Below are 27,444 nucleotides of genomic sequence, written 5' to 3'. Positions count from 1 at the left end.
CCTGCTTCCTGGTCATTTGTGATGTCAAAGCAAGGGAGCCGAAGCAGGCAGCGGAATGCTAAAAGCAGGATCGCCAATTGATTGAATCAAACCACGACGCTGTGGGTTGGTCCAGCTCGTCAATGAAAGTTAATTTGGAACGGATTGCTTTTCAGGCGAAGGTCTTTGCAAAGTGAGTGTTTTCGTCCTACTTGTAGCGGCCAAATAGCTGTGGAGCTCGGAGACTCTTCTTTATCCGGCATTTTGCAACGACAAATGCGAAGGCACTTTATACTTCCCCCTGTGGCGAGAGAGGCGCACCGCAATTCGTACTTGGGCACGAGTTGCGCTTTCGTACTCAGCGTGCGTGTGGACTGAATACATTCATTCTTGGCATGGATTTAGTCTTTGTCCAAACTGGTTCGACATAGGACGCACTTGGAGTTTCCTTTTCCAACGCCAATGCAACTTTTGGCCTCTCTCGAGCAGGAGCAACGCGATAAGTAACCAGTATCTTTGTGGGATTTTCTCCAGAACATTGGAATAATAAATTGATTAGTGGTAATCAATGTTCCCTCTATTTTTTCATGTGTCTGAGCAGACACACAAGCTCCCTGAGCACACTGAGGACCACTGTGAGCAACATCAGATGTTTACTAGTTATGTGTCGTTCGCGAATGAGCCGGAACTCTGAAGAGAGCCGGTTCCTAACAAGGAGCCGGAAATGGGAGCCGACTTTTTTTGTCCTCTATTCCCCGCCCCCAGTCTTCGGTTAAAGCCGCACGTGATTGGTCGATATCCGTGGTAGAGGAGAGAGGGGAGAATTACAGACACACGCAGCGGTGAGGAGGGGGAGGTGGGTTAGGGTAGACAGGTGAACAAATGTGATCTCATTATTTTGTTATTATTCAATTATTATATTTTTACTAGTTGGTATGATCGCATTATTAATATGAAAATCAAATTAGTGACAGCTGATCATCAGACCAGAGTAAGCACAGGGAAAGTGAATGTTTGTGGATGCTCTCTGTGCACATATAAATCAAGTCAAAGCCTATAAAGAAAAATATTTGATATAGTGTATTTTTTTTTTACACATTTTACAAAAATCATTGGCACCGCCCTACCCACTCTCGAGGACTTGCACACTGCAATAATCCAAACTAGGGCGCGGAAAATCCTACTGGACCCTCCGCACCCTGCCCACCACCTTTTCCAGCTACTCCCCTCAGGCAGGCGCTACCGATCCATGCGCACCAAATCCAGCAGACATTTAAACAGCTTCTTCCCCCAAGCCATTAACTCTTTGAACTCTTTCAACAGTAGCCAAAATGGAACTGTATAGTGCCACTTAGCAGTTTTTTTGACAACGATACTAGTGCAGCGTGTTCTACCGGAAACAAATTCCTTGTGTGTCCTACATACTTGGCAATAAAGATGATTCTGATTCTGATTCTGATGAGTAATTTGATTTTTGGTAGTTCATTAATTTAAGCAACAACAAAAAACAAAGAAACTGAGGAGCCATATGCGAGCCAAAAGAGCCGGATATTTTTAGTGAGCCGAGCCAAAAGAACCGGCTCTCTGAAAAGAGCTGGAATTCCCATCACTAATGTGTACGCTGTGCCCACACACCAGTTTCACACCAGTTTCGCGCCATTCTGCTCCGATTGGATGCATAGCGTACGTGATCAGTACGGTATTATTGGCTGGACACCTGTCTCTCATCGAGTTACATTGCAAAATGTGCGCTGCATAGATGTTCTTGTGCGCTGAGTATGTGCAAGGAGTGAACATTGGTGGTAATCCTATTGCTGTTTCTGTCAATCTTTGGGTCCGACGCACGCGTAGCCCAGTCACTTGTAAATGATAGCCAATCAGCGTTGAGAACATCCCCTGTTACCCTGGTGAGAATGAAGCGGATCAGCGAATGAATGGAAGAATTCCAAAGAGCGTTTCCAGCGTGCAACCTTTTCAAACCTCCTCAGCTTCAATTCCCATTGAAATTTAGCAGAAACGTTCCTGAACTTAACTGCATTTTTTTTGTATGCCCGATGAGAAACGTACACAGTGGAACGCAGATGGATCCGTGCACGTCCTTCCGCCAGCCCCTGATGCTTGAAGGTTGGACCAGAGAGATTCAGCAGCGCCGAGCAGGCAAGACGTCGGGAAAAACGGATGTCTACATCTGCAGGTAATCGCATCCATCTAGCCAAGGGCATTGATTCGGCTGTGCGCTCCCCAACCAAGCATGTTTCTGTTTTCAAGTCCCCACGAGCAGAGATTTCGATCAAGAGCTTCTCTGCAAGCGTACCTTGTCAAAAACGCTCCAGATGTGGACATCAACCTCTTGGATTTCACAGTGTCGTCTCCGCAGCGTCTCTCTGTGGAAGACAAACAAACCCAAGATGGTGAGCGGGACGTCTCAGAAGATGCATTTAAAAGACTGGCTTCGCCTCCAAAAGCAGTTGAAAATAGCAAGGGCCGAGCGACTGGCAAGTCGAGAGCGCGGAGGACTCGCGGCGGACCTTCCGATGCGGACGCCGTTGAGGAAGCTGAGAAGTGGAAGGTTGTCCTCGCCGGCCGACAGGAGGACGTCCCGTCTGATGTGGCCGTCCAAAAAGTGGTACTTCCCAAGAACAGTAAGCTGTGGCTCAGTCGGGGGTGTCCAAATTAGTGCCCCACCCCCCTCCCCCCCAAAAAAAACAAATGAAGGTGGGCAGTGTGAGAAAGTAGGATGGACCGTCAAATGCAAAGTTCAAAGAATGATGACATATCGAAATGAACGGTTTAAACATGGGTGTCAAAGTCATTTTTTGCCGCGGGCCACATTGTAGTAATGGTTTCCTCTCGAGGGCCGTTATGAATTTGGGGAACCCATTAGAATGTTTAAATCCCTTCAAGTATTACATATAGAGCACACAGCAAATTAATGAATAACTCGTTTTCAAATCTGAAGTCAAGAAAATTTACTTTTATTGTGGTTGACATCCAAAAATATGAAATTTTGGCTCAGATTTTAGCAATCATCATGGAATTTAACAAGTTTGATTTGCTTTCGCGGGCCGAAAAAAAAAATGATGTGGCGGGCCGGATTTGGCCCGCGGGCCTTGACTTTGACACCTGTGGGTTAAAAGGATAATAGAATGGACCTTGGTGACACTGAGTGACGGATGAAGTCCCCAATAATAATGATAATAATAATACATTTCATTTTTAAGTGCCTTTCAAAACTCTCAGTAACTTTACAGTCACAGGATAGGTTTTTCTCTGGGTGAGCAGCAGCAGCCACACGCGCCAGCGTTCAACCCAGTAGTAACTCGGATAGAATAGGAAGACAAATAGATAGAAAGCTAGCTAGCAAGCCAATAGATAGCTAGCCAGCTAGATAGCTTGCCAGCCAGCCAGATAGCTATTGTACAGTATTACAGCGCAGTCTCGGCGCAGGTGGCCGACAACTTCTTCAAGAAAAAACCGTTTGTTTTATTCAATAAAGCAAAAGCAAACCGCTACAATCCATGTGGAACTCCTCTTTCTAAGCACCTTTCAAAACTTTCAAGTACACTTTACAGTCACGGTATAGTCCGAAGCACGAACCAGGCTTCTGATTGGCTGCCGTGCCGAGTATGCAAATTGCCAAACGAACGTTTGATTGTCAATTTGCATACTCGGCACGACAGCCAATCAAAAGCTTGTTTCGTGATTCGGACTATACCGTGACTGTAAAGTGTACTTGAGAGTTTTGAAACGCGCTTAGAAAGAGGAGTTCACATGGCTTTTAGCAGACAACGTAACTCAAACATTGCATTGTGCGCCATGACGACAACTGGAGCAAAATCTTCAGCAAGGGATATTTACCATACATTAAGCAAGAGAGCATTTGTGGTAGGTACTTCCTTAATTAAAAAAAAATCCTTTGTACTCTGCAACAATTTTTTTTGCGATTAGTCGTCTTAATGTGTTTCAAGTTGTGAAAAATGGGGCAGGCAACTTCATGGCCGTTGTCTGCCCTGGTGTCCGCTAACTTGTTGTCATGATTTTCAGACACTTCTAATGTCTACATAAACAAAATTCAAAAATCACCTCTCAGATCCTCAATTCACCCTTTGAGGGGGGAAAATGTTCACTTGACTGCATCAAATGCAGAGATGGGATTTGGCGTCTGTTCATAATAATAATACATTTTATTTTCAAGCGCATTTCAAAGCTCTCAAGGGCACTTTACAGTCACAGACAAGCATAGAAAGAAAAACAGATACAATAATACATCAAATACAATTATAAATAGAAACGAGAGAGAGAGAGAGAGAGAGAGAGAGAGAGAGAGAGAGAGAGAGAGAGAGAGAGAGAGAGAGAGAGAGAGCTACACAGAAAATGCGATTTTAAATAGGTGGGTTTTTTAAGATGGAATTTGAAGGTGGAAGAGATTCGATGTTACGAATGTTGGGAGGAAGTGAGTTCTAGAGTTTGGGGGCAGAGCGGCTGAAAGTTCAGTGCCGTGGCAGATCAGTAGTTGGGGGCAGGGGAGCGATTGGCCTCCATGCCTTGAACAGAAATCCGATGAGCAATCCAAAGGACCTCCAAAGTGCTTCCTTGACCGTGTTTCAAAAAGTGCAGCGGTCGGCAAAGAGACGCTTTTCGCCCTTGCATGTGTCTGTCGGCGGCTCCAGGAGGTTTGGACACACCTGCGCCTCTTGGCCAGACTGTCCGAGTCACAAGCTTTTCCAACTAATGCGCCGTTGTTGCCTTTGCAGGAGCACAGCGGCCAAGTTCCCAAGACCACCGGAAAAGGAGCCCTTACTTCAGTGGCAAAGGTGCTCAAGATGCGCTGGACGTGGGACCAGCCGCCGCGTGACTTATGTCGCCCTTCTGAAGGAAAGTCCTCCCCACCGTCCATGTATGTGCAGGTCCTAGCCCCCCCCGAAGAAAGGCCTTCAAGAAGTGGACACCTCCTCGTTCTCCGTTTCACCTCATCCAAGAACTCCTTTTCCATAACGCCTGGAAACTGCTGGTGGCCACTATTTTCCTCAACAAGACGAGCGGTAAGCTCGCACAGAACGATCGATCGGGACGCTGATGAAAAGCATCTCCTCGTCATGTGTTTGCAGGTAAGACAGCCGTTCCGCTCTTGTGGCAATTCTTCGAGCGCTATCCGTCTGCGGAGGAGGCCCGCCGGGCCGACTGCCAGATCTTGTCGCAGCTCCTCAAGCCGCTCGGTCTTTTTCAGCTTCGGGCCAAAATCATCATCAGATTCTCAGGTGGGTGACATTCTTGTTCGCTTTGCAAGGATTCCATCTCCAATCTCCAAACCAACACGTCACATCGCCCCTCAAACGTCAGCCTGTTGCATTGACGATACAAATGTTATGTTGATCATCATGCGAGTAGTCAAACCTTGGTTTCCAAACGTGTTGGTTCTTGACCAATTCGATTTTGACCAAAAATGTCTGTTTTTTTTTTTTAATTTCTCGGTTTGAAAACGAAAATGGGTTCTGGACCAAACCGAGCACACCTGAATGCACCACTTGACTCCGCTTTCATAGATGTCACTTTCTCGTGTCGTGTCTGTTAGAACTAGTTATGTACACATCCTAAAACCATCCAATGTTATTTTATTTCTACTTATTCTTATCAGTTAGTCTATACAGTGGGGCCTCGGTTTACGCACACCTTGCCTTACGAAATTTTCGGTTTACGAACGTTAAATTTATGAAAATTAAACCTTGCCATGCGCACTACTTTTCGGGATACACACCCACCACGGCTGGCGGAGTGATCTTCGGCAGAAGCACACGACCGAACAGCGCTCCAGCCGGCCCACCTTTCCACACCCCCTCTCTCTAAATGCACACGTCGATCGCCTCCGAGGAGATTTTTACAGATAATTTTTCTGTTATGGGACCGAAAATGACCCCAACACAGGGTCGTGTTCAGCCGAAGAAGACACAAAATAAAATTACAGTCGAGGAGAAGAAGGAGATCATTGAGAAACACGAACGAGATGTGCGTTTGTGGCGTCACAGGTGCGCACCGCGGCTTTCGTGTGAATCTCAGCGTCACACATTTCCCACGCTGTGTGTCACTTCCCTGAGAGTAACTTTTGACTACCATTCTACAAATAAAGGGCCCGGTACCGATATGCTAAGTCCACCATTGCTACACAAAGTCACGTGACTAATGACACGGAACTTGTCACGTGCGAGTTGACAGCTGGGGCGGGGTTGCCGCTCCCGACCTCCGCCAGCTGCTGTCAATCCCCTCGGCTGTCATCGAATCCATCCTGTGTTCTTCCATCACTGTTTGGTTCGGGGCCGCCACAAAAATGGACAAAATCCGGCTTCAACGCACAGTTAGGAGGGCGGAAAAAATTATTGGCACCGCCCTACCCACTCTCGAGGACTTGCACACTGCAATACTCCAAACTAGGGTGCGGAAAATCATACTGGACCCTTCGCACCCTGCCCACCACCTTTTCCAGCTACTCCCCTCAGGCAGGCGCTACCGATCTATGCGCACCAAATCCAGCAGACATTTAAACAGCTTCTTCCCCCAAGCCATTAACTATTTGAACAGTAGCCCAAATGGAATTGTATAGTGCCTCTTTGCAATTTCTTTGCTGATGATACTAGTGCAGCGTGTTCGACCGGAAACAAATTCCTTGTGTGTTCTACATACTTGGCAATAAAGATGATTCTGATTATTTAGTTGAAAAATACATTTTATGGAGACCTGGGAACAGTTTATTTCTTTAATTATAATACCATAGCACATCTATTATACATAAAATAAGGTATATTTTGTGTAGTTTTAATGCTTAGAAAATTAGAAAGTAGAAAATTATGTTTTATGGGGATCTGGGAACAAATTATTCTCATTTTAATGGTTTCCTATGGGAAATTAATTTGTGTATGGGATACACACTTTTCGCCTTACACACTGTCTGGGAACCAATTAAGTTCGTAAGCCAAGGCCCCACTGTATATGTATGTAGTTTAGTTATTTGCATATGTTAGTTAAGTATATGTACTTAGCTCAGTTAAAACCTTAAGCTATCTTTTCAGTGTAATATAATATTCATGATTGTATCTGGCAGATTTTAGGTCCTTTTCAAAGTGACATCACTCCTGTTGTCTATATATGCTTGATACGCGCTCTCCATCCCGCTCTTGTCTCTCTCCCTCTTTGGCTCTCTTCCCTCTCCCGTGAAGAATATTCTCGAGCTGCCTGATAAATAAATATTATTTTTTGTATATCACCTAGCTTCCTGCTGATTGAATATTTAGAGCACCACAAATGAAGAAATGAACCAGCAAAAGAACAGAATTCACCTAACAGCGTCACAATTCGTATTGTTGAATAATGTGAAGCAGACGTGTTTGGCTGAGATCTCCGCAAAAGCTGTAAAATAGTTAAGAAGCGCTTCAAAAAAGTTGTTTTCCTATCTTGGAACATTGATTATAATTTGAAGTGCTGTTTCCGTTTTCGAACAAGTTTCTGGAGCGGATTATGGTCGAAAACTCATCTTTGGTAAGTACCAAAATGGTCGTAAGTCGAAATATATTCAAAATGTTGAATAGTTACTCGTAAACTCCCCCCTCTTGTGCCATCACACGGTCGTTTGCTGTGCGAGAGTGAGATGCTGACTGGCCAAAATTGTCGTACGCGTTGCCTGCCAGCGCGTTGCGAGGCCAGGCGCAAGATTAAAATTTTAAAAATAGGGTCTGGTGGTCATGGTCGTAAGTTGGATGTTACCTGTATATGGAGAGCTCAAAACAAAAAAATCTATCCAAGTAGCAGACTTGTGGGTGCCTATTTTGCACGCATGTGGATGTCCAACGTTGATCTTGTGTTGCTTGCAGACGAATACTTGAACAAAGCGTGGCGCTACCCCGTGGAGTTGCACGGCATCGGCAAGTACGGCAACGATTCCTACAGGATCTTCTGTGTGGAAGAATGGAGACAGGTCAGTCTTCATTTCTCTCTCGATTGGGGTGGAGGGCCTTGCAGTGGCGATCTCAGCACTGCTTGCTGTCTTTTGTTCAAGGTGACCCCCGACGATCACATGTTGAACAAATATCACGCTTGGCTGTGGCAAAACCAGAAGGCCTTGGGAATTTGAAGAGGCGTCGGCAGCTTGTGGTCCTCATTGGTCATTTTTTGGACTGGCAAAATTTGCATTTTAAAAGCCCACCCAAAAGGGGACTTTCAATTGTTTTGTTTTCTTGTCTTGCATGTTTGATGACACAGATCAACTCCCGCATTGCTTTTTCTCGAGCACCTCCACTTTTCAGGATGACAATCGATGTCGCATTATCATCGTTTTATTCATGATTGAAAATAAAGTTTTAGCAACAAAAGTCAACAAAAGCCAAACATGTCTCTCTTTCATTGCGTTTAATCAAAAGAAAAAACGCCAAGCTGAGAATTGACTTTTTTGAAGGGTGCGGCAAAGCAAACCTGCACCGTGTGACAACTAATTGCGGTGGACACCTGAGGTACTATCGCTACAAAGTCAAATAAAAGTGCGTCTCGGAGAACACGTGCTTTACGTTATTACAGTGCGCCAGATGTGACAAGGGAGCCTTTTTTTTTTTGTTTGTTTCCCATTTGGGCCAGAATCGTCATGGTGCCCCACCCCCGAAAACATTGGGCACTTGCACCTGAAACACATCAATTGTATCGGTGTCAAGAACAAAGCGGACGTCTCTCGTTACAACTGTGACACCAGTGTCTGAAATAGCGTGTGCCCGTACGACTTGGCCAACAACTTCAAGAAAAAAATAAAAACGAAAGGTTTTTTTTCAAATCAAACGTTTGCTTTATTTAATAAAGGTATTTAATAAAGCAAACGTTTGAACGAAGATTTCGAAATCAGAATAAATTATTCCGATTTGTGTCCGGTTTGGAAATTTCGGAATTTCGGTTCGTTTGGCAATTTGCATACTCGGCACGGTAGCCAATCAGAAGCCTGTTTCATGCTTCCATCTTTCCCGAGCATTACAAGGTCCTGCATTTGCATATCTTTTTACAAAGTAGATGCACAGAATCTCAGCCATAGAAGAAAGATTCAAAAGAAGCAGAAGAAGAACATCGAACATAGAGGAACATAGAAGAACAAAATTTATGACGCTACAAAACATAAACGTACATTATCCCGTGAAATGTACTTGAGAGTTTTGAAAGGCGCTTAGGAATTGAACGCACATTAAAAGCATCGAGGAAAGAATTCACGTGGCTTGTAGCAGACGACATAACGCAAACATTGCATTGTGGAAAATGACGAACAGTGTATGGACAAATGACAACTGGAGCAAAATCATCAGCAAGGGAGCATTTGTGGTAGGTACATCCTTAAAGGACAACCGACACCATTTTTTTTTCTTTCCTAACTGACATCAGAAAAACGTTTTATAGCATCTAAAATACCCAAAACACGCAGTATGATATTTTTTATTCAAATGCAAAACACCAATAAAAATGACTTAAAGTGCTAAAACTGCAATAAATTGAGCTGTGAATTGGGGATTTTCAGAAAGTCCCGCCCCCGGTTCGTGACGTCACGCCAATACGTCTTGCCTTGCTCGAGAATCAAAACAATAGCTTCAGATTCGGAGAAGATGCTTTCTTGTTACTCATCCAGTTATGAATATGATTCAAATAGTTCTGAAGAGGAAAGCATAAATGTTTGGAATCGATTAAAGAAGTCCTCCCATATCAATTCGAGCCGTCAATGACAGAAATGTAGCGTCCCAGAAAATACAAAAGATGGTGCCCAAGCTTCGTTGGGAATGGGCTGATTTGTCTGCTGGGAATTTGAGTCCGCGAATATCAAATAGTAGTCTTGGTGCAACACACGATTCACCATCGCGTTATTTATGTGTTTCCCTTCTAATTTCGCCATCAACACGGATCAACACGAAGTTTTCAGACCAAACAAATTACCGCAAAATGCATTGTGTGTCGCTTTCTTTGTCAGGGGCGTTTCAAACGTGACGTCACGTGGGGATCGTCATCAACTCGAAAACAAGACTTCCTGAATATTCAGCGTGAGTCTTAAAACGTAAAATATAGCTATATGCGGTGGAATCTTTGTAAAATACACTCAGTAGAAGTCATTTGAAGTGATTTTACAAATTATGGACTCAACTTGTCCGGAGGCGTTGGTTGTCCTTTAATAAAAACAATCCTTAATACTTTGCAACAATGGGTTATTTTTTTTCAAAAAAAAAAAAAAAAAATGGGGCAGGCAACTTTATGGGCGGGCAGGCAACTTTTCGGAGTTGTCTGCCCTGTTGTCCGCTAACTTTTTCTCATGAGTTTCAGACACTGGTGACACATACAAATAAAAAAAAAACGCTTTTTATATGTGAGTGACATTTATCGTGCTGTCGCATCACGTCGGGGCTCCAAACTTGCAAATAAAAAATGGCTTCCATCCTCATGATGGAGGCGGAGCACACGTTGAAATCCCGCATTCGGATGTGGTCCGAGCCGAAGACGAGAAAGTGTGTGCTTCGTTTCACCGACATGCATCCTGACTGAAGAAAATCCAAATATTCTCGCTTGAGGAGCGACGCCGCGTCAGCAACAAATTCGGATGTGAGTTGGGTGGGACCCTCGCGTTTGAGCATCCTAGCGGGCCTTGAGGAACCCGTCCAGCACGTCGTCGGCCTTCTCTGTCAGCCAGTAGCCGGCCATGGCGGCCACGCCCCCGATGAAAATGGCGGTAAAAACCATGTCGCCTTTGGCGGCCAGCGTGGCCAGCGCGCAGATGACGGCGCCGAAGAACATCTGCTGCAGAACCTGCACTTCATCGTCTGTCATGTCGTCAAATAGGCCTTTCTCTGGACCGGCTTGTGGGGGAGGGGTGGGGGCAAAGCATCAAAAAAGTGTTGGTGGACGGCGGCGAGGAAGCGCGGCGACCTACTGGGAGCTCGGTTGTCCACGCAGACGCTGTCTCTCCTGACAAAGCCGTCTGCGCAGTCGCAGTGGAAGGAGCCCAGCTCGTTGACGCAGGCCTCGTTGAGTCCCGGGCAGGTCGCTGCCGCGCCCCGATCGCATTCGTCCACATCTGTTGCAAGAAGCCGCCCGATAAATAAAAGCCACCTCAAGATCAACGGGTGGCGAGCAAATCCGGGCCTCACCTTCACACTTGGCTCCTTTTAGCTTGTAGCCCCGGGCGCATTTCTTACAGCGGGCGGGACCGCCGCCCATGCAGCCCACGCAGGCCTGGTGGCAGCCTGCAAAGACGTTTGCCGCAAAGTCACTCCCCCACTGAGGACGTCGGCTCCGCCACTTACCTCGGCAGTCGTAAGAGCCGTCCGTGTTGTGGCAATATGTGTTGGGGGGGCATCGGGACAGCTCCGTGCCGCACTCGTCCACGTCTAAATGCACAGACCCACCACAGCCCCCCAGTGCAGGTGGAAAAGCAAAGTCCAGATGTGGGTAGGACCCCCGCCCCCTTTTCCCGAGACAACCCACTCACCCACGCACTTGTTGTCGTGAAGCATCCAGCCCGCCTTGCAGTCCAGGCACTTGTAGTCCTGCGGTCCTGAGCATTTCTTGCATGAGTGGAAGCAGGCTACAGGCAACGAGACGGACGGACACACACACACACACACACACACACACACACACACACACACACACACACACACACACACACACACACACACACACACACACATTCCTGTTTCAAATGTGTTGTGAGGTCCAGATAACTCCAGATAAGGAGTGAGGACCACCGTTGCTGATAAGTTTAGAGAAGAACTAGTGTTACATTTGAACACTAAATGTTACCTCATTTCCCACATAAACGTCTTTAAAAACAAAAGTGGACTTGAAACAGAAATAACAGCAGGAGTGAGGTTTCTGAATGGGTGCATTCAAAGTCCTCACTCCTGTAGTGAATTTGTTAAAATATCGTTTTACTTTTTCCTCTCATTAAGGGAGCAAAAAAATGGGATACCTGAGCAGGCGCCGGCGGTGGCGTTGGTGCTTGTGTCCGCATAGTAGCCGTCGGCGCAGTGGCGACAAAGCGGGCCGGCGTATCCGGGGTCACACACGCACTGGCCGTCCCCCGTTCGGGTGCCTTCGCCATTGCAGCGGCCCAAACCGCCGCACACACCGCTGGGCCCTGACGGACACTCTGCATTAGAAAAGCATTAGTGTTAGCGCGCATCGCCTTTTGGTGAGGGCGAGCGGGTGAGGCTTTGGGCCTACCTTTGCAGTCGGGTCCAAAGCGTCCGCGGGGGCAGCACAGGCGCAACTGCTCTATGCATAACCACTCCAGCAGGTCGGGGGCGTCCCGCTGCCTGCGCCATAAAGTCACACACCTTACCTATCAAACACGCATCCAACGGGGGCGTCCACTGCTGCCTTGACCTAGCTATCTATCTATTAATTATCTATTAGTTAGCTAGCTAACTAACTTTAGTTAACTTTCTATCTATTTGAGTTATTCCAGGTTGAGTGAACGCTAGCTCGTGTTGCTGTCTATTAGCTATCTACCTAGCTAGCTAGCTTCATTTTTTAAAAATCTAAATACAATTAAAACGGTATCAAATAGGTTCAAATGGAGTGTATAGTTAACAATAATATTATTATATAAACATAAGCTCTCTATTTGCTATCTAGCTGGCTAGCTAGCTAGCTCTCTATTTGCTATTTAGCTGGCTATTTGCTATATAGCATTCTATCTATTTGAGTTACTTTTGGGTTGAGTGAACGCTTGCGCGTGTGGCTGCCGCTGCTCACCCACAGAAAAATTCATCCTATGACTGTAAAGTGAGCTTGAGAGTTTTGAAAAGCGCTTAGGAATGAAATGTATTATTACTGACTCACCAGTGTTTTTTTTTTTTTTTTTTTTTTTGGGGGGGGGGGGTAGGCATGTTTCTCATGGCAAGGCATGAAAATATACCATCAAAAGCAGACTAAAGTAGAATGGGGGGTGCGTTTTTCCTTTCACTGACAATTTATTTTCACTGTATTTAAAGGACAACTGACACCATTTTTTTTTTTCCTAACTGACATCAGAAAAGCGTTTTATAGCATCTAAAATACCCAAAACACACAAGCTGATATTTTTAGTCAAATGCAAAACACCAATAAAAATGAGTTAAAGTGTCCCAAAACTACTTCAAAATAACCCAGAAAATTGCGAGTTTCAGAAGGTCCCGCCCCCTTGTTTCGTGACATCACGCCAGGACGTCTTCGCCTTGCTGTAGAATCAAAACAATGGCTTCAGATTCAGAGAAGACTTCGTGAATATTCAGCGCGAGTCTTAAAACGTAAAATATAGCTATATGCGGTGGAATCTTTGTAAAATATGCTCAGTAGAAGTCATTTGAAGTGATTTCACAAATTATGGACACAACTTGTCCGGAGGCGTCTGTTGTCCTTTAAGCATCCGCATTTCTTCATAAGTCAAGGCAGCAGCGGAGCCATCGATTACCTGTGGAACCACCACGTCTCCACCTGGTCTTCGATCCGCTCCAGCAGGCGGTTGCATTCAAAGTCCGTCTGGTCACAGGCGTTCTCCACAATCTCCAGGAGACGAGTTTCGCTTCATCAAGAAATGGGCGGTACATCAAAAAACAAGCATTACGTTATTACGTTATTTCTGACGTCATTTGTTTAGAACAGGGGAAGGGAACCTTTTTGACTAAGAGAGCCGTAAAAGTAAATTATTTAGAAATGTTTTTCAGTGAGAGCCACACACACACGCACACACACACGACACGGGCGCGCACGAAAACACGCACGCACGCGCGGCCACTTTTCAGCAAAATGTCAGAATGTATTATTTAAAATAACTTTGTGACAGTACTCACCGTTAACATGAATGGTTTTCCGTTCCTCATGATTGGTAAAAATCCAGGCAAACGATAGGAATGAAATTCAATTTGCCGGTCCACAGGCGAAGTTACTGTGAACTAGCCTGCACACGGCTCATTAGCTTCCACACTTGCTATCTGCAATATACTTCTCGCAAAAGTATATTGATGCTAAACGTTAACATGGGGCTTGTTAAAATATCACTGACATTGAACTGTTTCATCGACGTTATTGTTTAATTGCAAATTAGAATCGCGAATCCTCCGGTGCATTAAAGCTGGAGTGTACTCGTCATTTTTTACTGGTTGGGCTCATTTAAAGGGGCGTTTACCTGTTTTAACATGATGGCCAGTATCATCCAATCAAAATTGCGCTTTCCGCCAACCTAGGTCAGTGTCATCCAATCAGAATTGCACTTTCCGCCAACTGCAGCCCCAAGAGGAAGTGAGCGGCGAAAAAGCGAGAATATGTATGTAATATTTATCGGTGAGCCATATGCAATCATCAAATGAGCCATTAATGGCTCACGAGCCATAGGTTCCCGACTCCTGGTTTAGAACATGCACACAAACAAACTGAGCGGCAGGTGTTTGAAGTATGTTAGGTGTTTGATTGTCAGGAGCTGCTTCATGTCATCACAAAGAGGGTACAGCAAGTCCTGAAGAATGAATGACTCTGTGTCTTTGTGTTGTCATATTTGTTATTTTTTCATTTTTTTTTCCCCAAGATGGCGGCGCGTGAACACGCAGCGGCTCCCCTCTCCCGGCAAATTGGCGTTTTCATGTTTATGTTTGTTAAAGTAATTATAAGTACCTTGCATGCTGGGTCCGAGAGGACAGTAATTTCATCTGTGCTGTATGTCATGCATATTAGCATATTTGACAATAAAGCTGACTTTGACTTTGACTTTGAGTGTGCGTGTTTTGGTCTGCTCGACGACTGACCTGCTTACATACTTGGCCAACTTGTCCTCTTCCCACGCCGTGTTGCCCCCACCAAAGTTCTTGTTGGCCGTTCTCTCCAAGCCCTAGAAAAGCGCCATTGATAACGAGCGGCACCATGTATGCGCAAATGCCGTACCTCGATGAAACTCTCCACCAGTTTCCGGCAGGTCTGGCAGGGCGCCGCGCCAAGCGTCGTGAGCGACACGCCCAACAGAAGGATCAGAGTGGGCAGGATCGGCCAAGCCCGCTGCATGATGCTGCCCATCACAACACAGCCAGAAAAACAAACACAAAAACGATCCGTGCATCATTAGCAATTTTGACACTTGAGCCTCCAACTCCATTTTTCATTGGTGTTTCAGCCCTTGAACCTCTTTTACATGCCCCACAAATGACTAAGCTAAACAAAATTTGGAAAAGTACACACAATCTGGTCTCAATTATGGATACAGATGTAGTCAGTGTAAATTGTGTGTACAAGTATGCATGTTTCATGTGTGCGGAGAAAGAACTCAATAGAGGATGGGCAGATAGATAGACACCAAAACAAAGTGGTTGGTATTTTTTCACGAGTTTCTATCTTGCCCTATATTTATTAACACACTGGTTAAAAAGAATTAAAAATTAATTATAATCCATTTGAGGCTAGAACCAGTGAACTGCATTTTCATTCATCTCAAATGGGAGACACTGTTCAACCGATGAAGGTTCCTGTACAATAAATCTCAACGTCGCACCTTTTACATATATTTTAGATATGGACAAAGCGTATGACGGGGTGCCCAGAGAAGAGCTGTGGTATTGCATGAGGAAGTCTGGACTGACAGAAAAGTCTGTCAGAGCAGTGCAAGACATGTATCATGACTAAGACAGTTGTGAGGTGTAACAGAGGAATTCAAGGTGGGACTCCACGAGGTGGGACTCCACGAGGTGGGACTCCACGAGGTGTCAGCTCTGAGCCTTCTTATTCACTATGGCAGTGGTTCTTAACCTGGGTTTGATCGAACCCTAGGGGTTCGGTGAGTTGGTCTCAGGGGTTCGGTGGATCCTCCGCCACAGAGGTCCACCCCTCAGTCTAGACTGCAGTTAGTAGGCACAGTCATTGGAAGAAGGGTTCGGTGGATGAGCATATGAAACTGGTGGGGTTTGGTGCATCCCATAAGATTAAGAATCACTGCAGTATGGTGATGGACAGGTTGACAGACTATGTTAGACAAGAATCTCCTTGGACCATTATGCTTGCAGATGACATTGTGATCTGTAGCGAGAGCAGGGAACAGGTGGGGGAGAAACTATGGAGGTGGAGGTATGCCCTGGAAAGGAGAGGAATGAAGATCAGTCACAACAAGACGGAATACATGTGCGTGAATTAGAGGGATCCAAGTGCCAGAGTGATGCTACAGGGAGAAGATATAAAGAAGGTGGAGGATTTTAAGTACTTGGGGTCAACTGTCCAGAGCAATGGAGAGTGTGGAAAAGAGGTGAAGAAGCGTGTCCAGGCAGGCTGGTACAGCTGGAGAAAAATGTCAGGCGTAATGTGTGATAGAAGGGTTTCAGCTAGGATGAAAGGACAGTGTATACGGTGGGGAGACCAGCCATGATGTTTGGACTGGAGACAGTGCCACTGAAGAAAAGACAGGAAGCATAGCTGCAGGTAGCAGAGATGAAGATGTTAAGGTTTTCTCTGGGAGTGACCAGGTTGGATAGGATCAGGAATGAGTATATCTGAGGCATATTAGAGGCTCTGGAGAGAAAGTCAGAGAGGGCACAATGAGATGGTTTGGATGTGTCCAGAGGAGAGAGAGTGACTATATCGAGGGAAGGATGCTGCGCCTTGAACTGCCAGGAAAGAGACAGAGAAAGACCAATGAGGAGGTTTAGGGATGTTGTCAAAGAGGAAATGACGGTAGCTGGTATGACAGAAAAGGATGCATAAAACCGGGTTAGATGGAGGAGACTGATTCGCTGTGGCGACCAGAAGGGAAAAGGAAAAGCCGAAAGGAAAAGAACCCACGAAACGAAAATAGGCCGAGGCCGGTGCCGAGGGGGGGTTTCATATTAGAAGCCGTGTAAAGTGGCTAACCGTTAGCTGCAGCTGGTGTTACCTCGACAAGTGGAAGCCTTGAGCGCCTCCTCGTCCCAGTCGACCCGACGTCCTTTCTTTCGACTGACGCACGCAAAAAGCACAGTCATATTTTGGGGGAAAGCCCGCTGAAATGCGCTGGCTGGCTGTGCAGCCACCGCCGTGCTAAATTTGGCTGATTCGATCGGTCAAACGTCCGCGTTCTCCAATGAACGGCGAGCGCTTCTTTCTGGTCGCATTTGAGACTGGGAGCGATGCTGCATTCGGGGAAAGTCCGAATTATCTCCCTTGCAAATTCCGACTTCCCACCTTCAGCGAACGCAGCAGAAGCCCCGCCCCTCAATCCAGGAGTTGGTCGAACGACCAATCAGAGCCAGTCTAATAATCACAACGCAACAACAGCGTAAAAAACAACTAAACAGAGCAAAACTAATCTTTTATTCGACTTGGATAATACGCAGGATCGGGGTACAAAATATTTACATTTGTAACAAGTTATCCTAACAAATGTTGATGTACTTATGTATTTTCTTTAGTTATTCATGTTTTGAGCAAATGTGTCAGTAAAACATATTTGTATGAACTTGATTGAACAGAAGTTTGGCCTGAAAAATATGCAGATACAGTACACTACTTTTAAAATATCACAATTTCCAGATGAGTGTGAATAAAGTACACTTTGACATACCTGTGCTCATGTACACGTATACTTGATTTACACTATTTTTACCCATCGCAATTGCAGTATGGCGCTCTCAATAACCGAATGGTACATTTGGGGCATACATTGCTAAAGTCCCAACACAAATTTAAAATTGTTGTATCTAAACCACAATATTCATTATTTGTAACTTTAAATTTGAAAACTAGATCTTCATTCATGTGTTGTATGTTATATGGGGAGGGGATGAAACATTCGAATGGCTTCCCAAAATTCATAACACCCCCCTCCAATAGGAAAATGTAACTACAATGTTGCTAAATTTGAGAAAAACATGACCAATCGCGACCACAATTTGCACCTAAGCCCACTTCAACCTCGGAAAATATCAGAGAAATGACCAGTGTTTTGGATTTTATGGCCATGAGGCTTGTTCCTCTCAAGTGTCCTCAGGCCAGCGGATTTGAGACATCATGCTGAAAACGTCGGCGACAAGAGGTCGGTTCACTCAAGCTTGGGTTGCCGTCACGGAGAACTCTGCACGAGAGGACAGTTTCTCACGCTTTGGTTTCCTTTTGGAGCGGCGGAATCCCATTTTGGTTTTCTTTTTTATCATGACTGAGGTGAGCGGTGGTCACCTGGGTCCCCCCACCTTTTGCACAGGGGGCAGCAGCGTCTGCATTCTGTGGGCCAGCTGCCGTGCCAGACAAACGGACGCCCCCTTTGAAAGCAGCCTGCGCCAACAGCGCCCCCCCAGCGTACTTTGGGTCGCCCCCAGGCCTCCGAGCTCGCTGATCAGGCCGTCCAAGTCCCGCGGGATTTGGTAGCAGGGTATATCTCGGAAGGTCCGAGGGATGTCGCCCCCGCGGCCCAGGTCCCGGAAGTAGACGAAGGCCACTTCTCTGCCTTTGCGGCGGCGCAGCGCCCCTTCCAGGCACGCCAGGGCAGCAGCGAACACGGGTTGGATGACGGCGGAGGGCTCATCCCCGACGCCCTGGCGCCCATCGGCGTCGCCTGGGCAACAGTCGTCTCCCTCATCTGGCCTCCACCGCCGCCGCCTCCACTCGCTGTATGTGCCGCTGGCCTCGGGGCTCCAGATGATCAAGACTTTTCCGCACGCCTCCTGCACGGCCTCCCACTGCCCGTAGAGCCACGGCAGCGGGCCCAGATCGGCCACGCCCCTGTCGGGGCCACCGCCCGCCTCGCCCAGCGAGCTAGGGGTGCACAGGGCCAGGTGGACCGTGGCACCCAGATCCGCCCGAAGCAGAGAAGCCAGAGCGCAGGCGGACGAAACATGCCGCCGCCTCTCCGACGAACACACCAACAGCAGCGGCTTCTGGATAGACAGCCCCCCTGCGCGCCGCACACAAAAGAATATGTCGCGTGAGCGGTGATTTGACACACAAAGCGAATTACAGTCAAACCTGTGTTTTTGACCATAATCTGTTCCAGAAACCTTGTAGAAAATTGATTTGTTCAAAAACCGAAACAGCATTTTCCATTATTATCAATGCACATTTTTTAATCCGTTCCAAGTGTAGAAAAAAAAAATATAGCACGTTGTAACTATTTTACTGCATTTGCGGAGATCTCAGCCAAATACATATGCTTAGTCAAAAAAACTTCATTCAGCAACACTAATGCCAGTGTCTGAGACTCATGACAAAAAGTTAGCGGACACCAGAGCAGACAACTCTGAAAAGTTGCCTGCCCAGACATACAGTTGCCTGCCCGATTTTTCACAACATGAACACAATAAAACGACTAATCGCAAAAAAAAAACATTGTTGCAAACTATTAAGGATTGATAATAAGAATATATAACAGAACAACACTAAAAATAAGTAATTGATGTAACGACCACAAATGCTGCGTTGCTTAATTTGTCGTAAATATCATTTTCTGATGATTTTGCTCCAGTTGTGGTTTGTCCATACACTTTCCGGCAGGTTGCACAATGCAATATTTGCGTTGCGTCGTCTGCTGCAAGCCACGTAAACTCATCTTTCCACGATCCTCTCAATGTACGTTTACGTTTTGTAGCGTCATAAATTTTGTTACCTTCTTTTGAGTCTCTCTTCTGGGGATGAGGTTTTGGCTTGATTCCTAACCATTTATCATTTTTTCTTGTGTTCTCTCTGTGTGTACTTTGGAAAATGATATGCAAATGCACCCGGAAGCACGAAGTTATTTGATGCAGGCTTCTGATTGGCTGACAAGTATGTCAATTGCCAAACGAACCGAAATTAAAAATTGCCAAACGAACCGAAATTCTGAAATTTCAAAATGAACGAATATTTCAAAATCGAAATAAAGCAAACGTTTGATTTGGAGAAAAAAATGTTTGTTTTTTTAGGGGTGGCGGGGGGGGAGTTGTCGGCCACCCGGGCAGAGAGGTTCTTCAAGTTATACGCTCAGCGTAAAAGTTACACGCCTCGGGCATCCGGGCAGACATTATTTCAAACACTGCTAATGCAGCCGTCACAATGAGACGCGACACAAGGAAGTGACGTAGAAGGAAGTGGTGGTGGGTGCACTCAGTTCGGTCGAGAACCAATTTTGGGTTGTAAACCCAGGCATAAAAAAAACTGACATTTTTGGTCGAAAACCAAATTGGTCGACAACCGAGACACTCGAAAACCGAGGTTTGACTTTGACTGAAGCGCTCTTTGGCAAGTCATGTCGCAGCGCCCTTTTGGCGGGCACGCTTCAGTAAGGTTCGGGGAAAACAAAAATGGAATTAGGCAACTGACCCATAGCTCCCTTTGTCACCAGAGCGTGGAGAAAAAGGGCCAAAAACGGCAACACGGCGAGCAGGAAGAAAGCCGCCGCCGCCGCCCGTGCACCCCACCTGCCGCGAGTGTCTGCAGAGAGAAAAAGGGAGCGCATTGGCGGTCTAATAGGGAGGGAAGGACAAGCGAGACGGCGAGCGTACTCACGGTGGGGGCACAGAATTCTTCGGCCCTTCAGAGGGGGAAACGACTGCCACACCTGCACGAATTCAAGAGGATCAGACGCCAACGTTGGCATGGGCAAGCCGTTGTCCCGCACCCCAAAGTTACCTGCATGCATGCCCCCCCCTCTCCTGCCCAGCCCAGAGGAACGCTGATTTGGCTCTCCGACGCCGTGTCCTGCCAAAGACAACACATCTAAAATACCCAAAACACGCAGGCTGATATTTTTAGTCAAATGCAAAACACCAATAAAAATGACTTAAAGTGTACAAAACCTGCCACAAATCAGCTCAGAACTGGGGATTTTCAGAAAGTCCCGCCCCTAGTTCGTGACGGCACGGCAAGTTGTCTTGCCTTGCTCAAGAAACAAAACAATGGGCTCACGGAGTTCAGATTTGAAGAAGATGCTTTCTTGTTACTCATCCAGTTATGAATATGATTCAAATAGTTCTGAAGAGGAAAGCATAAATGTTTGCAATCGATCAAAGGAGTCCTCCCATATCAATTCGAGCCGTCAATGACAGCAATGTAGCGTCCCAGAAAATGCACAAGATGGCACCCAAGCTCCCTTGGAAATGGGCTGATTTGTCTGCTCGGAATTTGTGTCAGCGAATATGAAATAGTAGTCTTGGTGCAACACACAACGATTCACCATTGCGTTATTTATGTAATTTTCCTTCTAATTTCGCCATCAACACGAAGTTTTCAGACCAAACAAAGTCACTTTCTCGGTCAGGGGCATTCAAAATGTGAAGTCACGTAGTGGATCGTCATCAACTCGAAAACAAGACTTCCTGAATACTCTGCGTGAGTCTTAAAACGTAATAGCCATATGCGGTGGAATCTTTGTAAAATACACTCAGTAGAAGTCATTTGATGTGATTTTACAAATTATGGACACAACTTGTCTGGAGGCGTCGGTTGTCCTTTAACTGGATGAGTTTCAATCAAGAAGTCGGACTTCGGAGCGGTTCTGGGAAGCGTCGTGCGGGTTTATTTCGGCACTCACCGCCGTCACCGTGCGGATGGGCCCGCGGGACATGCATCCCCTCGGGCTCAGGACGCACAGTTGAGCTGAGAAGGTGGCGGCCGAGGACGACTTGACAATAACTGAGAGTGCGCGCGAGTTGCCGTGCAGAGAAGCGTGCCACGGCGAGGTCTCTGCGACACAGACAGGGGGTGTGGGGGGGGGGGGGGGGTCAGTATTTGCCACCATACCAAGTCACCCAGAGACCAAAAGGAGGAGATTGAACTCACCCGCCTGGAAAGGACACGAGATGTTGTGGCTGCCTGCCAGAGAAAACTGAAACCACAAAAGAGGAAGGGAAAAGTCGGCATTGAGGGTGTAACTGGCGGGTATATTGTCATTGGTTGCCATGACAACAAAAACAATTTATTTGGTCTTGTTGTTCCATAAGTGTTTAACGTTTCTATGCGAACCTTTATACGTGTGTTTTTCTTAAAATCGTCTTCAATACTTTATTTATATTTTGTCATTATCACTTCCGCTTCCGCGTCATGTGTTTCGATGGACGAGAGTAATCGCTAGGGAGAGACAGAACGACAGTAATGCTAGAGAGAGAGAACGACAGTCTAAAATCTACGTCAAAGTTTATCTTAATAAGGTACACACGGTACGTTATTAATTTGCTTATTTACTGTATGTCTTGTCGAACTTATTGTAATGTTGTCGTTTCAATGTCCTTTAGTGTTCCAGGTGTTCCAAGTGTTTCGCAATAAACGTGACATCAGTACGAAGCGTCATCCTTGACCGGGGTAGATACAGAGGGGAGAAGGAAGCGCCTTTTTGCACCTGGGTCCATCTCACCTTCACGCAGGTGCGAGGGTGTTGGTCCACCGCGGAGATGTTGAAGATCTGCGAGGGCACACGAGGGTGGGAGTTAATGGCAAGAGCCCCCCTAACCCACATCAAAGCAAAGTACCAGGTGGGTCCCGTCTTTCCGTGCGGGGAGGCTGGAGTTGGGCAAGGGGATGCAGTCGCCCGGGCTGCGCCTCCAGCAGAGGGACACTAAAACGGGGATGTCGCGGGCAGGGCATGGCGAGCTCCACATCAAGGTGGACCCGTACAGGGTGACGGCAGACGCCAGCCACACGTCTCTTGTCTCTGCCGATAGGCCGCACGCACGTGTGGGTGCAAAAAAGGCAAAAGTGCTGGCGGGCGACTCGCTTTCTTTCTCTCACCGGTCAAAGCGACGCCTTGGAGAGGACAGACCGTTTTACGGAGGGGGTCCGGGTGGGTGTAGAAAACCTGCAGACACAACAGGGGACCGTCAACGACTCCCGACCGATGGGGTGGGGGGTGAGAAAATCCATTTGGGAAGACGCCAACGTGGCGAGGAATTAGCAACGTTCTCGGCCATTTTAGCTCAGTGACAGCGCACTGTGACCTTTGACCTTGTCAAACACAGCCTGGCGCAAAGGGAATTGGAAACATTTCAAATGAGAACGGCAGTCATTTTTGCTGACCCGTCATTTCCCCCCTCCAACCCCCCGCCATTTGCAACTTGAGGTTCTTCGTCCCACTCCAAGCCCAAACGGGCCCACGTTCCCCATTCAGTCACAGCGACTCGTGAAAACGGGACGGGAGAGCAACATACCTGCGCGCAGACACAAGGAAGCAGGAAAGGGAAGGTGAGCATGGCCCAGCGGGTCCGAGACGGATCAATCTAGAAGTGGTCCCCCAAAAAAAGGAATAAAACATCAAAGGTTTTGGCGCTCGCAAGTCGGGGCGCGTGTTGGCGACGCTCACAACGGTGACGTTGGAATGGTGGCGTTGGACGCAGGAGTGGGCGTTCTGCTTATAGCACCACCTGGCTTGGACTTTGCGCTCCGTCTGCAACGTCACCTTGAAGGATTTGGAAGCTCGATCCACAGACACAGAAAAGTCAGGAACGGCACCTAGAGAGAGTCGCACGGGAAGAGCAGAGAGCTTCCTTCAGGCTTCCGCCGACAATCAGCGACTGGCCAGCAAATCTAACACGCTGCCTTCCTGAATCATTTCAGCACCCATGAAAAAGAGACCCAGGTCATTTTCCCGTTAAACTTTTTAGCTCGAGATCAAGGTGGCGGATGGAGACGAGGTTCCGTTATGGCAGACCTGCCAACTCGCGGCTCCTGAGCCACATGCAGCTCTTTGGCTGATTTCATGCGGCTCTTAAAGGACAACCGACACCATTTTTTTGTTTCCTAACTGACATCAAATAAACGTTTTATAGCATCTAAAATACCCAAAATAGCCACGCTGATATTTTTAGTCAAATGCAAAACACCAATAAAAATGACTTAAAGTGTCCCAAAACTGCCACAAAACGAGCTCGGAACTGTCGAGATTCAGAAAGTCCCGCCCCCTTGTTCGTGGCGTCACGCCAGGATACTCCTCCACAAACTGACGTGCTCCAGAATCAAAACAATGGCTTCATTGAAAGGCAAATATCCCCATTGTGGGACGAATAAAGGTTTTCTGATTATGATTCCAAGAGAGCTCAGATTCGGAGAAGATGCTTTCTTGTTACTCATCCAGTTACGAATATGATTTAAATAGTTCTGAAGAGGAAATCATAAATGTTTGCAATCGATTAAAGTCCTTCCGTATCAATTCGAGCCGCCTGGACTCCAATGTAGCGCCCAGAAAATGCACAAGATGGCGCACAACTTCCGTTGGAAATGGCTAGTTTGTCCGCCGGGAATTTGTGTCAACATACACCATCTTTATGCGTGTTACGGCAATTGGCTGCGACACACAACGAGTCACCATCACGTTATTTATGTAGTTTAACTTCTAATTTCGCGAGCAACACTGTGTTTTCAGATGAAAAAAGTGCCCAAAATGCATTGTGTGTCGCTTTGTCGGTCAGGGGCGTTCCCTACGTGACGTCACTTAGGGCATCGTCATCAACTCGAAAACAAGACTTACTGAATATTCAGTGAGAGTCTTAAAACGTAAAATATAGCTATATGTGGTGGTCTCTGTGTAAAATGCGCTCAGTAGAAGTCATTTGAAGTGATTTTACAAATTATGGACGTAACTTGTCCGAAGGTGTCGGTTGTCCTTTTAAGGGGCTTTCAACATGATAAGCGTCAAAGATGTTTGGCGCTGGCGCTGCCATTCATTCCCTATGTACTGTATTTTCACAACCATAGGGTGCACTGCACATTTTGGAGACAATTTAAGACTTTTAAGTGCACCGTTTAGTCGTGAAAATACAGTAGCAAGCTGACCAGGTGACATCAACACGCATGTGCGTGACATGAAAATCAATCATTTGAGTCGTAAACAATCTGTGTCAAGTTCGCTCTCAAAATGGCAGGGAAAAAATGAACAGCAAAACGAAAACATGAAGATGAACACAGGATGTTTTTAACAGAGTGGGAGAGTTGATATTTTTTGTTAAACGTAATGGCAAGCCATTCTGCCTTATATGCCAGACGTCATTAGCGCATTTCAAAGCTTCAAATCTTCAGCGCCACTTTAGCTCACTCCATGTGTCATGATGCCAAAAGAAATGTTAAATAATTTTGTGTGTTCTGGATTTTGGATGGGAGAAAGGTGCGCATTTCTCCCCATCCAAAGCAGTAGAGTTGGGCGACCACTAATTGACTGAGACTGATTGAGAAGGTGATTGCAACCACCTGGGAATGGCCAATTGCCGCTGGGATCTGATTGGCCAGAAGCTCAGGTGAAGCACCTTTAAAACTAGACTGAGCCAGTCACTTTGGGAAGGAAGAAGAGGGACAAAGGACAAGCTGGAGAGCAGTGTTACCTGTGGTCTGCTGAAAGCTGATATCAACCACAACTTCAAATAAAGAGAGCTCACAATACCCTTCCTGCATCTGGCTGCAACTTTTATCATCTTTCCACCTGCTTGCTGTCTCGCCGCACGACACCATGGTAATATCAACCAGGAATTTCTGACTGACACTCATGAAAGAATTGCTTCGAGTGGCAACAACGGAATACATGACAGATTTGGTTCAAGACAAGCAATGCCAGAAGTACCACTAAGCAACATCCACGCTATTGTAAATTATTATATTTTTGCTTGTGGACTTGGTTGAACTGAGTTCGTGTGTGTGTAAGACAGTTTTCTTTGTTGAAAATGTGCCTGTGGTTTTAGTACTCTAGGAGTCATTTGTTGATTTTGTATTTAAAATGTGATATTTATAATAAATCTGACTGAGCAGAGGTCTGTGTGTGTGTGTGTGTGAGGGATGGGGTGGTGTTCATGTGTGCCCATGTGTATGACGTGGGTCTTTGCAGTAACATAATAAAAAATGTGGCTCTTAGTCTCTGACTGCGTTATGGCCTTCAGTCCACTTTTCTCCGGGTGCTCCTCTTTCCTCCCACATGCCCCAAAATACGCACAGCAGGCGAACGCAAGGTCCAAAAGTGTCTTGAGGGCGATCGACTGATGAGCGATAGGGGGTGTGCCCGAAAATGGAACGCACAGACGAAGCGGCGCCACGGCGTCCCATTCCGCTACCTGGCAGAGTGTAGTTGAGGCTGCAGCGCGCCGACGCGGCGCTGTAGGACACGGTGACTGGGAGCCGGCCTTTGGTCTCCACACAGTCATATAGCAGCTCCCACTGGAAAAAAGACGAGCACCCCCTTGAGACCTGGCAGACCATCGGTCTGCGTGTGAGAGCGGTCATCTTACTGTGCCGTCGCGGTGCGGCCCCGACTGATCAGAGTTCTCATCACAAAGCACCAGGATTTCATTCCCTTTCCGCCGACTCTGCCACTGTGCACACGCATGCAGGCACATACACAAAAACAGACGACGTGGGTGAGGAGAGAAGAAGACTGCAGCGACAGAATTTGAGAAACCGGGGACCCTGGCGGGGTGAAAAGCCAAACCTTTTTCTTTGTTCTCTTGTATCTGAAGACGGGCCGGATGGTCTCTTTCTTCCAGGATGCGATTTCAATGGTGGGGGCCTGACTTAAGTCTGCAATGGTCAAACATTTGGTTTCACACGACAGCAACACGTCCGCTAGTGAAAACCGCAACAAGGAGCCTTGTGGCAATCCGTCTTACCCGCGTGTGGAATCCACACCTGGACGGTGACACAATTGCTGCTGGATGGGTGGCGGGCGGTCTGGACGGGGCAACCCCGCGCCTGGTGGGCTGCCCAAAGGTCAACATTAATCATCACGACATCAACGTGAAGACAAATTGTCAAGACGGGACACGACTCACCATTTTCCTGGGCTCTCTAGAGTGACAAGAAACATAAAACCAATGGATTTGCTTTTTGGAAAATAGTAGCAGTGCAGTTTGTGAACAAATAACATTTGCTCAGGTCAGACACCGCGACACACTTTAGTAATCGATGACTCAAACGTCGCGGTGTGCCAAGTCATCATGATTATCCAACCATCCGTTTTATGAACCACATATTTGATCGTATTTTGTTTTAATAACGGAAAGGACAAATGGCGATTTGGTTTTTAAAATTCGTCTTTTAGCCGTGATAAAAGTAACTACAACATTTAGGTAAAGCACGGCTATCAGAAGTCAGTGGAGAAGCAATTGAAGCACCTTAATGGTTTGTTTCCACGTCAGCTCGGCAAATCAACTGTGGAGAGCCATTTTTATTTGTCAAACGGAGTCAGAATGAAGGCGAATTACTGTAACACACTTTGGACCTTCGCGAACATTGCCGTTTATTGACTGCTTGGAGCAAACGAGTCCTACATGAGTTCGGTCGTCCGTCACTCGCTCACCTGACACGACAAGTTTTCACCACCGTGCGGAAGCAGCAGCCCAACGATGACGACGGCGGCGGCAGCGGCGGGTGAGACCACCTGCCAACCTTCCGACCGCATCGCCGTTTTGGAGAGAAAGAAACTCAGCACAAGAAATGAATATGTGCTCAAAGCACCCGGTGGGGAGGGGGGTCCTTGTCGGCCCGCCTCTCTCGACACCCAACAACAAAAGGACGGAGGAGGAGGAAGAGGAGGGGGGGGGG

The 27,444-nt window shown here is 46.7% G+C and overlaps 3 protein-coding genes across 10 annotated transcripts; 1 reads left to right on the top strand and 2 right to left on the bottom strand.

Annotated features, from left to right (window-relative positions):
* The first annotated feature begins 34 nt into the window (after positions 1-34).
* On the top strand, positions 35-8,311 carry mbd4 (methyl-CpG binding domain protein 4). 4 transcript variants are annotated; one of them, XM_089005466.1, is made up of 8 exons: positions 35-172; positions 2,039-2,173; positions 2,248-2,621; positions 4,734-4,793; positions 4,887-5,021; positions 5,088-5,237; positions 7,839-7,942; positions 8,024-8,309. In XM_089005466.1, exons 1-8 carry the CDS (start codon positions 123-125, stop codon positions 8,096-8,098), a joined length of 1,083 nt encoding a protein of 360 aa, XP_088861592.1. In that variant the 5' UTR covers positions 35-122; the 3' UTR covers positions 8,099-8,309. The 4 variants fall into 4 exon arrangements, 2 of the variants coding, with proteins under 2 accessions (XP_088861592.1, XP_088861584.1); XR_016116141.1 differs by lacking the exon at positions 35-172 and having other exon boundaries at positions 1,914-2,173; positions 2,248-2,605; positions 8,024-8,068; XM_089005458.1 differs by lacking the exon at positions 35-172 and having other exon boundaries at positions 1,914-2,173; positions 8,024-8,311.
* A 91-nt stretch (positions 8,312-8,402) lies between these two features.
* creld1b (CRELD disulfide isomerase 1b) lies at positions 8,403-17,113 on the bottom strand. 4 transcript variants are annotated; one of them, XM_089005446.1, is made up of 11 exons: positions 16,865-17,112; positions 14,896-15,016; positions 14,760-14,842; positions 13,433-13,543; positions 12,202-12,293; positions 11,948-12,127; positions 11,465-11,560; positions 11,280-11,363; positions 11,124-11,219; positions 10,907-11,050; positions 8,405-10,832 (listed from the first exon to the last, which is right to left on the bottom strand). In XM_089005446.1, exons 2-11 carry the CDS (start codon positions 15,010-15,012, stop codon positions 10,612-10,614), a joined length of 1,224 nt encoding a protein of 407 aa, XP_088861572.1. In that variant the 5' UTR covers positions 15,013-15,016; positions 16,865-17,112; the 3' UTR covers positions 8,405-10,611. The 4 variants fall into 4 exon arrangements, with proteins under 4 accessions (XP_088861556.1, XP_088861563.1, XP_088861546.1 ...); XM_089005430.1 differs by having other exon boundaries at positions 8,403-10,832; positions 11,124-11,363; positions 16,843-17,113; XM_089005437.1 differs by having other exon boundaries at positions 8,403-10,832; positions 11,124-11,363; positions 14,772-14,842; positions 16,865-17,113.
* Positions 17,114-17,261: 148 nt separating this feature from the next.
* On the bottom strand, positions 17,262-27,400 carry il17re (interleukin 17 receptor E). 2 transcript variants are annotated; one of them, XM_089005362.1, is made up of 16 exons: positions 27,200-27,400; positions 26,511-26,688; positions 26,333-26,421; positions 26,133-26,216; positions 25,959-26,061; positions 23,228-23,376; positions 23,076-23,144; positions 22,660-22,726; positions 22,401-22,582; positions 22,271-22,333; positions 21,715-21,760; positions 21,467-21,618; positions 20,566-20,634; positions 20,443-20,494; positions 20,257-20,367; positions 17,262-18,856 (listed from the first exon to the last, which is right to left on the bottom strand). In XM_089005362.1, the coding sequence occupies exons 1-16, from the start codon at positions 27,299-27,301 to the stop codon at positions 18,138-18,140; spliced, it is 2,235 nt and encodes a 744-aa protein (XP_088861488.1). In that variant the 5' UTR covers positions 27,302-27,400; the 3' UTR covers positions 17,262-18,137. The 2 variants fall into 2 exon arrangements, with proteins under 2 accessions (XP_088861488.1, XP_088861498.1); XM_089005372.1 differs by having other exon boundaries at positions 22,286-22,333.
* Between the last annotated feature and the right edge of the window lie 44 nt (positions 27,401-27,444).

This window comes from Hippocampus bargibanti, linkage group LG01 (genome assembly GCF_051943395.1).
Source record: "Hippocampus bargibanti isolate YZ-2025 linkage group LG01, ASM5194339v1, whole genome shotgun sequence".
NCBI classification, from domain to species: Eukaryota; Metazoa; Chordata; class Actinopteri; order Syngnathiformes; family Syngnathidae; genus Hippocampus; species Hippocampus bargibanti.
Note: the sequence above shows the minus strand (reverse complement) of the source record. Positions and strands in the feature narration are given on the sequence as shown.

What these genes read in the sequence shown, in the direction of transcription:
- mbd4 (XM_089005458.1), top strand. Translation starts at nt 1,914, where the DNA reads ATGGAAGAATTCCAAAGAGCGTTTCCAGCGTGCAACCTTTTCAAACCT. An exon ending in TTTCCTCAACAAGACGAGCG is followed by an intron (nt 5,022 to 5,087) that starts GTAAGCTCGCAC and finishes ATGTGTTTGCAG; the next exon opens with GTAAGACAGCCGTTCCGCTC. An exon ending in GTGTGGAAGAATGGAGACAG is followed by an intron (nt 7,943 to 8,023) that starts GTCAGTCTTCAT and finishes CTTTTGTTCAAG; the next exon opens with GTGACCCCCGACGATCACAT.
- il17re (XM_089005362.1), bottom strand. Translation starts at nt 27,301, where the DNA reads ATGCGGTCGGAAGGTTGGCAGGTGGTCTCACCCGCCGCTGCCGCCGCC. An exon ending in TGAAGGTGAGATGGACCCAG is followed by an intron (nt 21,761 to 22,270) that starts GTGCAAAAAGGC and finishes TTGTGGTTTCAG; the next exon opens with TTTTCTCTGGCAGGCAGCCA. An exon ending in CCATCCGCACGGTGACGGCG is followed by an intron (nt 20,635 to 21,466) that starts GTGAGTGCCGAA and finishes TGTCTTTGGCAG; the next exon opens with GACACGGCGTCGGAGAGCCA.
- creld1b (XM_089005430.1), bottom strand. Translation starts at nt 15,012, where the DNA reads ATGCAGCGGGCTTGGCCGATCCTGCCCACTCTGATCCTTCTGTTGGGC. An exon ending in GAGACGTGGTGGTTCCACAG is followed by an intron (nt 12,294 to 13,432) that starts GTAATCGATGGC and finishes TTTATGGCGCAG; the next exon opens with GCAGCGGGACGCCCCCGACC. An exon ending in TCACGACAACAAGTGCGTGG is followed by an intron (nt 11,364 to 11,464) that starts GTGAGTGGGTTG and finishes CTGTGCATTTAG; the next exon opens with ACGTGGACGAGTGCGGCACG.